Below are 12,167 nucleotides of genomic sequence, written 5' to 3'. Positions count from 1 at the left end.
TCATTCTGGGGGTCAATCAGGATAATGAGACCTACAAACATTGAACTTTACTTGTAGGTCATCGGCATTTCCAAAGTGTGGCTGTCTGCTGGGGAGAAGCTTGCAATCCATGCATCCGTACTACATATAAACTCTGTAGACTAGTTCTCATCTGAACCATCCTCTGCACCTCCCTACTTTTTGTAATTGTGATTTAAATTTGCCAAAGGGCATGTCTTCTATCTTCAACACCCTCAAGGTTCACAGATTTGTTGTGGCATAAGCTCTCTTTTTGGAGCCGCGGTACATTTAGTAAACTTCATCAGGTGCATCATTCTTGATAATCCGTGAAAAGTTTATCCAATAATACATTTGCTAGCTTTTAAAATGTCGCTGAATTCTATAAAGCACCAGAGAATTTTACAAGAGCCAGTGCCGTAGAATGAGATTTTTTATTTAGGTCTCCACAGCTTCATAATTTAAGTCCTCCAATCGCTCATGACCCCAGCTGCCCCCCCCCCAAAAAAATGGTATGAGTAAAATTGTTGTTTTGTGAACAAGAGAATCACTGCTCCCTACTTTGCTGATGATACTAAGTTTTTCAGGGTGGTTTAAACAAAAAGAGATTGCCAATACCTCGTTGGAGCAAAAAATAAAACAAAATCTTAATTTCGCATATATGCTCATAGAGTCTGAACTAGAGGTGACGGACCAGAAGGAGACCCCTGGGATCACAGTAGATACCTTGATGAAGATGTTGATCCAGTGTGCGATGACTCTGGTTCCATAGCTGTCGAGCACAGTCCTCAAAACAACCACATTGAATTAAAAAATAAAGTGTTTTTGTAAGTTCATTCAAGGACGGGGCATTGCTTCAAAGGGAGCATCAACATGGCTGGATTTTGCCGCTTCTAAAGAGGTTTCTTGTGCAGAAACGGGGAGCCTGGCCTCTAAACAGATTCAATAACCCAGCGTAGAAATCGTAGGCCAAAACCCATTAACCTGATTGGTTATAGGCGGTCCAGTCCTCTCAGTCAAGAAATCAGAAGCTGGGAACTGGAGGTGTCCCTGAGTCTGCATGCACACCCTACATATCATAGAATCACAGAGCTGGAAGGGACCCTGAGGATCATCTAGTCCAACCCCCTGCAGTGCAGGAATATGCAGCTCTCCCATACGGGGACTGAACCTGCAACCTTGGCGCCACCAGCACCATGCTCCAATCAGCAGCTATCATTTCTGCCAATACAAAAATCCTGGGAGCTGTAGTTTGCCATGCTACAATTCCCAGCACCCTTAACAAATGACAGTTTCCAAAATTCTTTTGTGAGTATAAAATGTGTTTTCAGTGTGTATGAAGTGTGCACAGCCCCAGATCAAACCAGCCCTCTGTGCTAAGGTCATGATTCCTCCTTGGCTTCTCCTTTGAGAGGCATGATCCAGCTGCGTGCCCTTGAAATCTTCCCAGCTGATCTTTTAAAGTTTAAAGGCCACTGAACTCTTTTGTATGCCAAGGCGGTGCTTTACCACTAAGCAGCTCTGGCTGCTTGGGATTTCTAAGGGTTAAAGTGAGCTTATCTGGATTCCTAGAGCGGAAGGGAATTAGGAGGGCGGGGAGGAGGAGGGTCTGGAGTCTTGCAGAGAAAGAGCCTCCCCCCCCCCCCAAAAAAAGCCCCTGCCTGCCTGTCTGGATTTGTCACTTTGAGCAGAGAGGGAGGGAGCCCTCTATTTCTCCCAAGCACCCTTCAGATGGGCCCTTCTGAAACCTGGTGGTGAGTAGATTCCCCCTGTAGTTTGTGCATTCGGGTACAGGGGAGTCCCAGGGCTGCAGGGGGGTGGTTGCAGAAGGGGGGGGTCGTCTGTGCGGCCCATCCATCCACGGGACGCCCCCAAATTTGGGAGTGGAAATTCGTCCTCTCCAAAGCCAGAGGGCCCCTTTTGAAATAAAGCGTGAGGGGCGGTGGTGTTAAAACTGATCTGCATGGAAGTATTTATTCAATTGCACTTTGATTAGAATTTACACACACACCAGCAATTAATCAGGCAGTGCTATCAAGACTCCTAAGATGACACTCATTTACCCATTCAGGCGTCCAACCCTTCAGAAGAGGTGGAGGGGGAAGTCCTTTTTTTGAGATCGGCTAAGAAAGCATTGCTGATAAAAAAAAAAGCAGAGATCCAGTTGTTTAGAAGAGAAATTAAAATAGATAAACAGAGCAGTCCCAAACCCATCAGAGTGAAGCACTTGTTGGGCAAGTCTCAGCTTCCTTCCTTCAGAAGGGTTTGGAGTGGAAAGTCAGGCTTTTGAAACAGGTGAGAATTGGGGTTTATAAACCACATAGGATAGGCACCTGCTTCCCCCGAACTGTGCAAGCTGATCATTATAAGAACAACTGTTTAAGAATTGGCGCCTGGATTGGATTTCCCCTCCCTGTCACTTTTCCATTGTGTGCCATGGGTTGTTTTCCCCCAGATTGTAAACCTGCAGGCAGGGACTGTATTGTTTTTAATTCACTGCTTGTAAGCCACTCCGGGAACCTTTTTAACTGAAGAGTGGGGTACAAATGGCTAAATAAATAGATAGATACTTGGAGGTGTGCCGGGACTTGAACCTGGGACCCTGTGCATGCAAGGCCATGGTCCTTAGGTATGAGGAGAGCTGTGGCTGGGAACTTTCAGAAACAAGGGGTGACAGTGTTAAAGAGAGGGAGGGTGCCCCAAGGGGAAGGAGTGGTAGGGAACAGACCAGTAGAACAGATACCACACCTTCTTAAATTCAACCAGACTACTACTGCTGCTGCTATTATGTAGTTTTATTGCCTGCCCTCACTAAAATGCCCCACGGTGGATTACAGCAATACAAAATATATCTGGTTGCTAGCCAGACTCATCCACATTTTCCCTGTCCTGGCAGTGTAATAATTCTATAGCATAACAATTCAATGGCTTGCCTTTTCAGAACTTGGTAAGAAGAGAAGAAGAAGAAGAGTTTGGATTTGATATCCCGCTTCATCACTACCCGAAGGAGTCTCAAAGCGGCTAACCTTCTCCTTTCCCTTCCTCCCCCACAACAAACACTCTGTGAGGTGAGTGGGGCTGAGAGACTTCTAAGAAGTGTGACTAGCCCAAGGTCACCCAGCAGCTGCATGTGGAGGAGCGGAGACGCGAACCTGGTTCACCAGATTACAAGTCTACCACTCTTAACCACTACACCACACTGGCTCTCACACTGGCTGGTAGCACTTCTACTCAGGATTGTCTTATTCTTGGAGACAGAAACTGGCGCGAGACGAAAGGGTTCTTTTGGTTCTGTTCAGTTCTTCCATAAAAGAAGTTTCAAAGATGATTGAGGATTTAGGAAGTTGTCCCAGTATCATCCAGGCAGGGAGCAGCAGAGGATCCTGGGACAGAACCCGGCTGAAGATCCCGGGTGAGGAGGACACCCTTAGCTCACTTGTTGAGCACCAGCAGTTCAGGCATTTCCACTACCAAGAGGCCGAAGGACCCCGAGAGGTATGCAGCAGACTCCACCGTCTTTGCCACAAGTGGCTGATGCCAGAGCGACACACTAAGACTCAGATCCTGGACCTGGTGATCTTGGAGCAGTTCCTGGCTGTCCTTCCACTGGAGATGGAGAGCTGGGTGAGGGAGTGTGGAGCAGAGACCAGCTGTCAGGCTGTGGCCCTGGCCGAAGGTTACCTCCTGAGTCAGGCAGAGGATGAGAAGCAGAGAAGCCAGCAGGTGAGAGTGTTTTATCCTGGTACTTCCATATGATTGTCAAACCTTTTCAGGAAAGCCTCCAAGGATATCCAGTAACCCTGAAGGTTTCTTCCTCTGTCATTCCTTCTTTTTATTCTTCTTCCCATTCTGCCTTTTGAATCTTTGTTGCTCTTTCAGGGGAAAGATCTGTTTGCAAAAATGGACGTTGATTTCTCCGAGTGGGAGAGGACTCCATCAGACCCCAGACAGAGGCCACTGGGTAAGGGTTGATGGGATCTGTCTCAATATGGTCCCCCTAATTCAAGTGTGAAATCAGTATGTGGGCTCCCTTAATCTTTGGGGTGAATGACCCTCTTCTCCAGCCTTTTTCCAGAGACGAAAAATGACTTTATTTACAATGTTTTGCTATGTTATCCATGGAGACCTGCACTTTGACTTGTGGCCAAAAGCTGATACATTGAAAGAAGTGTTTTGACACATAATTGCAATATTAAATGGGTTTAAACACATATATTCGTAAACTCTTGACACATAAGCCTTTTTTCTAAGGCCTGTCTGTAGTTCTTGATACTGACTTCCCACCAACTTTGTCTCTTGCAGGTGACGGGCTGATGCTGGCAAGACCTCCTAAGCCATCTCCTCTTCACAGCGGAGGGGAAGCAGCTTCTGTGGCACAAGATCAGGTAGTGGGGCAGATCAGTGTGGGGAGAGAGGCTGGGGGCAGCCAGGACACAACACCTCTGTCCCCTCCTCACCTTCCAGGGCCTGAATGAATCTCTCTTACCACATTGCTGCTTTGAAATCTGTCCCTGGCAAAGTCTCCAAAGGGTGCTGAGTAGAAGTAGTTAATGTTTATGCTGTCTGTGAGGAGTAAATGTTTTCTTTTTCTTTTAGGATTCAGTGTCCTTTGAAGATGTTGCTGTGTATTTCACAGACGAGGAGTGGGCGCTGCTGGATCCTGATCAGAGAGCTTTGCATAACGAAGTCATGGAGGAGAATTGTGGGATCATGGCCTCTCTCAGTAAGACTCCCAATTGAATCATAATATCAACTTTGAAAATAGTTACATGTGTGATGTACCAACAAAATTATCATATAACTCAACAGTGCCACCTATAGCATCTGGATTCTATATGCCCCCACATTTAACATTGAATGAACAGCAATCTATTGTTTCATCTCTGAATATACTTTGTCCAATTATGCCCTTTTGAACAAGAGATCAAACTGGTCTGAACTTCCCAGGCCTTTTGACATGTAAATTTCGGAATTGTTATGGAAGTAGCACCTCATTTTCTGGTTGGCGAAAGAGACCGCTGACATCAGAAATGGAGCAGATTTCATGATTATGCCAAACAAGTATCCATCTCAGAAAAGAGGTGGGCTTTTACTAGTATCAAATTCCCATAACATTTTAAGCTAGACTGGTTTTAGTAAGAAAATTGTGTTTTGTTTGATTGTGCTTTTTGTGATGGATGGAGCTTGGAGACCCAGAAACCAATCTGGGCTGGGTGGTGTGTCAACCAATCAGGAGGGAATGGAGAGTTAAAAGATAGAAGCTGACAATTTAACTGTCAGATAGGGCTTGGATTGGGTTTAGAAAGGTCTTGGGCTAGATATTAGCCGAGTGTTTTGGGTTTTGCTAGGCATGGCAACCCAGATCATTTCCCCGAGTAGAAGGAAAAGATCCTAGAAGACGGTTGGAAGTGTTTTACTGGCTTAGTAGAACAAATAGCCATTCTAGGGCCACGTAGAAGAAATAGCTATTTTAGGAGGAATCAGTTTAATTAGAAACAGATTTAAAGTGGAAGTTTTGAGTGAAATTATTATTTCTGTAAAGTGGGTTTGACTGAAACAAAAGCGTGCCTAATTAGAGTAACTATTAAGCTTTAACTCTCATGGACTTGTTTATGAAATTTTAGTCTTGTGTCCAATGTCCCTCATCCTTATTTTGATCCTCTGGTTGAGGGATAAGTGGTCACAGGATTTTCTTCCACATTACTAAGAGTCCTTGCTGCTGGGTATTTGTAAATACTACCAAATACAGTGGTACCTCGGGTTAAGTACTTAATTCATTCTGGAGGTCTGTTCTTAACCTGAAACTCTTCTTAACCTGAAGCACCACTTTAGCTAACGGGGCCTCCCGCTGCCACTGCGCCGCCAGAGCATGATTTCTGTTTTTATCCTGAAGCAAAGTTCTTAACCTGAAGCGTTATTTCTGGGTTAGCGGAGTTTGTAACCTGAAACGTATGTAACCTGAAGCGTATGTAACCCAAGGTACCACTGTACAGAGGAGCTAGACATCTCAAGTGTTACTGACAGGGAGTGTCAATGTTTTAAAACACGTAAAACTTGGTCATGTTACCTCACTCCAATATTTTCTGAGGGAGTTTGCCAAAATTATTTATATTTTGATATTTGGCTTAGCTTTGTTCTACAGGCAACTGTTAACGGGCATCATTTTTTCTCACAACAACCGAATCCAACAGTGTAGCAAACCAGCTCTCAGCTAATGTTAGCAACTCTGTGCAATAAGATCTGCCTCCCATCTAAGTCCTTTCAGTTCTTTCTTTCTCACAGGCATTCCGGGGGTTGGACTAGATGACCCTTAGGTCCCTTCCAACTCTTATGAGTCTATGAATCTATGGTATTTTCCAGTAATTTAGGTCTCCATTTTCTCCTAAAGCTCTAACAAAATTCTGTCTCCGTTGCAGAAGGTAACAAATTGAAAACAACAAACCATGAGACAATTCACACAGTGGAGGAGCCATCTAAATATTTAGAGTGCAAGGAGATCCTGATTCAGAATTCCCATGAAAGAACTGCTAGCAGGGAAAAACCATATCACTGTTTGGAATGTGGGAAGGGATTCAAGTGGAAGAAAAGTCTCACTTCGCATCAAATAATTCATACAGGGGAGAAGCCATTTGAATGCTTGGAATGTGGTAAGAGCTTCAGCTGGAAGGAAAGTCTCACTTCCCATCAAAGAATCCATACAGGAGAGAAACCACATCAGTGCTTGGAATGTGGGAAGAGCTTTAATGCAAGCAGAAACTTGCGCCGCCATCAAAGAATTCACAGTGGGGAGAAACCATATCAGTGCTTGGAATGTGGGAAGAGCTTTACTAGAAGCACGAGCTTCCGTTGTCATCAAAGTATCCACAGCGGAGAAAAGCCATATCAGTGCTTGGAATGCGGCAAAAGCTTTACGAGAAGCATATACTTCCATCATCATCAAACAATGCACAGTGGGGAGAAACCGTATCAATGCTTAGAATGTGGAAAGAGCTTCCGCTGCAAGAGAAGTCTCATTTCCCATCAACAAATTCACATAGGGGTGAAATCATAAAAAGTGGGGCCTTCTGGTGTAACCAAGTTCTGGTTTTCTCTCCATCTTCCTCTCTTGCAAATTTACTGTGGGCACTTAACCACTACACTTGTACAAATACAAAATGATAAGACAATCACTTTAAGCTTTCCAGTTCTAGTGGTAAGGGGCAAATGATGAGAGAGAGAGAAGGCCACCAGTTGCTTCCTGGTGGCCTTGGGAGTTGTTTTGTTGGGGCAGAAGTGCAGAGGAAGTGAGTGGAACCATTCATTGTTGACAGTTGCCCTCCAGCCAGAAAACTTCAAGACCAGCATTGCTGAAGCACACTGTGAGGGTGTCCTCCTTCAAGATTGTGTGTGGAGTACTTTCTTTCATGGGTTGAATTGTCTCAGGGCACCTGGTGAGAGAAAGTAGTACAAGGGGGAGGTGTTTGCCATTCCACCCACATGGGATGCTGTGGTCTAAACCACTGAGTGTCTTGGGCTTGCCAATCAGTCGTAAGGACAGCCATTGGAATTGGCACAACGGGGTGAGCTCCCGTTGCCCTGTCCCAGCTCCTGCCAACCTAGCAGTTCAAAAGCATACCAGTGTGAGTAAATAAATAGGTACCGCTGTGGCAGGAAGGTAAACAGCATTTCTGTGCTTCCATCATGGTGTTTCGTTGCTTCAGAAGTGGTTTGGTCATGCTGGCCACATGACCCGGAAAGCTGTCTGTGGACAAACGCTGGCTCCCTCAGCCTGAAAACGGAGATGAGCGCCGCACCCTATAGTCAAATTCAACTGGACTTAACCGTCCTTTACCTTTACCTTACCTTTTACCATTCCACCTGTTCTTAGGTGAGAGATAGCAACCTGCTATTTAAACACAGTGCATTCTTAGGAAATTGTTAGGTGAGCATTCTCAAAACAAGTCAACATTTTCATTTATTCCTATGGGGAAATTTCTACTGTGTTCTCAGCCACATAATTTTGACCCCCAAATGACGGGAAAACCCAGGAAAACTCTGAAACCTTGCTGAAGGCAAACAAGGAAGGGGGAAAGACCCTTATTTATCTGATCTCTCCCCCTTCCTCCCCTACTCCCAACATGGTTTCTGGTTAAACAGCTGCTGGGGACCATCAACGCATAAAAAGTAAGGCTTGTTTAAGACTTATTGGTTTACAGTACTACACACAGGTCTGGCTGTTTCGATATATGAATCTGTGGTGTGTATAGTGAGGTTTAGGTACTAATCCATCATGTTTGGATAAGTGAATTTTCATATAACAAGCGTTTGGATAGCAGCACCTGCGTGTATTGTCAATTGTCAATGTTTTCGTTGCCTCCTTGATATTTTTCCACTATGCTTTTGTTCAGAGGAAGGAGTGGCTGATGACATTAGTTACAGATTGAGATATTGGAGTGTTTGGATGTTACGTCTGTGGGTATGTGTGGATGTGTGAGCAGTGTGTGAACAGAATGACTCTGAATGAGCTTGTTGTTGTTGTTCAGTCGTTCAGTCGTGTCCGACTCTTCATGACCCCCTGGACCAGAGCACGCCAGGCACCCCTATCCTCCACTGCCTCCTGCAGTTTGGCCAAACTCATGCCAGTCGCTTCGAGAACACTGTCCAACCATCTCATCCTCTGTCGTCCCCTTCTCCTTGTGCCCTCCATCTTTCCCAACATCAGGGTCTTTTCCAGGGAGTCTTATCTTCTCATGAGGTGGCCAAAGTACAGTAGGCGTTATATGATCTTTGTAGATGTAAGGTAGAATTTAGGTGTGATCTGTAGTACATACTTTGTGAATTGGGGCTGATTTGGAAGGCTGAAGATACTAAAATATTCCCTGACTCTAAATATGTTTCCAAGTGTTTGTTCTTAAAGTTTGCAATGGTTTTGTTTGTAAAGATCGTATTCCTTTACCCAGTGCTCTCTTTTTTTAGGAAAAAAGGTACCGGTACTCACCATGAGGTTGTTACAGTAGGTGCCACACTTTTTAGCACTTGAAAATAAGAAAGGTGCCAGTACCGTGTACCCTTAGAGTACCCCAGAAAAAAAACACTGGTTTTACCACATTGCAGTTTTGTTTAACATCTGAAGAAGTGTGCATGCACACGAAAGCTCATACCAAGAACAAACTTAGTTGGTCTCTAAGGTGCTACTGGAAAGAATTTTTTATTTTATTTTGTTTTGACTATGGCAGACCAACACGGCTACCCATCTGTAACTTGTTTAACATTGCATTGGATAGTATTATATTGTAGCTTCTCAGTTTCATTGCTACATGGTTTGTAATAGAAATTTAATAAATAATAATAACAACAATAATAGTTAGCCAGCTAGGGACGGTCTTAAGTTTAAAGCAGTGTATAAATATATAAAATGAAATAATACATACAATAAATAAAGGTGTCTTGTTTTGGTTCAGAAGAGGCCCCTGCTGTCACTGTTGCTTCTCTGCTAGGACAAAAGTGTGGCTTCCGCTTGTTCTCATTCTCTTCCTCCTTCTCATTTGCAACAAAACAGTGGACATTTAAACATGACAGTTGTATAAATCCTTAGGGTAGCATTCAATTATATTTGTGCTCCTCCTCCTGCTTGCACCCATGCCATCCCCTGAAGGGATGAGGGAGCCCCATAACAGAGTGGTGGAATCCTTGGAGAGTTTGACTATAACCTAGAATACCAGGATTCACTCAATCACAAAGCTCACTGGGTGATCTTGGGCCAGTCACGGTCTCTCAGCCTAAGCTACCGGTACCTCCCCACATTGTGACGTCACGACGGAGTGCGCCTGTGTGAAATGTCACACAGGCGCACTCCATCGGTGGGCTGCCGCCGCTTCCACAGCCCCCTTTTAAGCTGCCTTTTCGCTCTGCGGCTCCAAAGGGGGCCGCGTAAGCGGCGGTCCGACGATATATTAGGTGATATATAAATGTAATAGGTAAATATAAGGGGTGTGCAGGAGCAACCCCTTCCATTGCACAAGGAGAAAGCCCAGCACAAAAGAAATGTTCTCTGTAGTGCTACCTTGAAAACAACCTTATCGGCTCAGGAAAATGTCTTAGCTTGGTTCAGAGTGGCTATCTAGCCTGGGCCTATCCCAGAACAGCCATTTGTCATACCCTCCCCTACCCAAGCCCACCACTTGGAGCAAGAGTGCCCTTTAACTCAAACCACTAAACACTTTTGCTTTATAAAAGTTCTCTCAGCCTCCCTCCTGCCATGTCCCCCGTTTGCCTTATGTCTGACACCTTATAAGGTTCCTGGCTCTGGGCTTCCAATACTTCAAGCAATCTCCTAACAACTGGTAAAAGGTAAAAGGTAAGGTAAAGGACTCTGCTGCCATCATATAGAAAATTATATCTGGGCCATTCCATTGTCACGGGTGGGACACTTTGACCATGTTTTTTGGTATTCACACATGTGTAACAATGTAAATATACATAAAAATTAACAACCAAAATTTAAACTATGTTCTTAATAAGATGCTGAACATTTTACTAATTTTTTTTATAATTTTTATGGATATTTTTGACAATTTTATTAAATGTTAAAAGTGTTGTCACGGGTGGGACAAAAAAAGGACATGGAGCTTGAGATAAGTTTTGATTTATAGAAAAACTGTGAGTTGGGAGGTGAATCACACTCAGCATATCTATTTAAATCAATGTTTATTGGTTACAACTATGCAATCAGGAATTAAGTTTAAGAAATTTAACGATACAAAATTAAGGAAAAAATGCTGTCACGGGTGGGACAACCATCAGAAAACTTTTAACTTGAACACTTCTGTGAAGACTACGTGGGTGGAGTTTTGAAAAGGTCCATAAAATAAACTTCTTTTGTCTTTAGCTTTAAAAAAAAATAAAGTCCAGCGCTCATCTAGCATTCTTATCAGGCTCATTTTTCATGGAATGGCCCATCTGTGACTGACTCTGTTGCAGTCTTGGTAGCTTGGCCAGACATGAGGACATAGGAACAAATTATTATTATAGTAAAAGCTGGTTATAACACATTCTTCTGTGGTTTGTTATCAATAACAGTGTTTGCGTTTCATAATGTGTGCTTATAACTCTTTTTCTAAATCCTATTCCTATCCAATCCTGCCTACTCAGCACTCAAACCAGCCACCTTTTCCCGTTTCCCTCCAAAAACCAACTGTCCTTTTCTCTCCCACCCACCCACCTGTTCTAACTGTCACACTTCAACCTCAGCCAATCAGCACAGGACACACCCCAACATTCCATCCATCCATCCCTCTCTCCCTCCCTTATGTGTTTTTATATCTTTTAATAGAGAAACCCGTACAAGTCAGTTACAATGGCAAACAGCTCAACATCTGCTGAAGTCCATGAGGGTGCCACCTATTAAATACATGCAAGGTTGTCGCTTGAGTTGGTTAAGTCTTCTTAAGGGTGCCACACCAGAGGCGAACAATGGGAGCAAATAAATTTCCAGACCTCTGGGAAAAAAATTATCCCCCCTCCCTAAACCCTGGAAAGGCTTGCTCTATCTAGCCCAGAGCTTTCCAAACGGTGTGTCACGACACATTGGTGTGTCGGCGGCAGTTTGTAGGTGTGTCGTGTGAATGCTGCCCACGCTCCTCCTGGCGTTGGAAAGGGGTTAGTTTAACCTCTGGTTTGCTAGTAGAACTGATTATTATTATTATTATTATTATTATTATTATTATTATATCGCAAGATATATAATCAGAATAAAAACAACAACCCACTTGTTGTTGTCGTTCAGTCGTGTCTGACTCTTCGTGACCCCATGGACCAGAGCACGCCAGGCACGCCTATCCTCCACTGCCTCTTGCAGTTTGGTCAGACTCATGTTGGTAGCTTCGAGAACACTGTCCAACCATCTCGTCCTCTGTCGTCCCCTTCTCCTTGTGCCCTCCATCTTTCCCAACATCAGGGTCTTTCCCAGGGAGTCTTCTCTTCTCATGAGGTGGCCAAAGTACTGGAGCCTCAACTTCAGGATCTGTCCTTCTAGTGAGCACTCCGGGCCTATTTCCTTGAGAATGGATAGGTTAACAACCCACTAACACACCCCAAATTACCATTTCACGAAATGATGAGTGTCTAAAATGTGTGTCACCAACATGAAAAGTTTTGAAACCTCTGCTGTAGCCAAAGATCTCTCTGGCAGG

The 12,167-nt window shown here is 44.1% G+C and overlaps 1 protein-coding gene across 1 annotated transcript in view; it reads left to right on the top strand.

The window, feature by feature from the left end:
* The first annotated feature begins 3,194 nt into the window (after positions 1–3,194).
* LOC117042545 (zinc finger protein 208-like) overlaps positions 3,195–12,167 on the top strand; it is a 42,054-nt gene continuing 33,081 nt past the window's right edge. The window contains exons 1-5 of the mRNA XM_033142087.1: positions 3,195–3,720; positions 3,877–3,958; positions 4,300–4,382; positions 4,594–4,720; positions 6,414–7,045. Of these exons, the coding sequence (XP_032997978.1) occupies positions 3,322–3,720; positions 3,877–3,958; positions 4,300–4,382; positions 4,594–4,720; positions 6,414–7,045 (1,323 nt within the window). The 5' untranslated portion in view covers positions 3,195–3,321. The remainder of the gene's footprint in view (positions 3,721–3,876; positions 3,959–4,299; positions 4,383–4,593; positions 4,721–6,413; positions 7,046–12,167) is intronic.

The sequence above is a fragment of the Lacerta agilis genome, chromosome 2 (genome assembly GCF_009819535.1).
Source record: "Lacerta agilis isolate rLacAgi1 chromosome 2, rLacAgi1.pri, whole genome shotgun sequence".
Classification (NCBI taxonomy): Eukaryota; Metazoa; Chordata; class Lepidosauria; order Squamata; family Lacertidae; genus Lacerta; species Lacerta agilis.
This window is presented reverse-complemented; position numbering and strand designations above follow the sequence as displayed.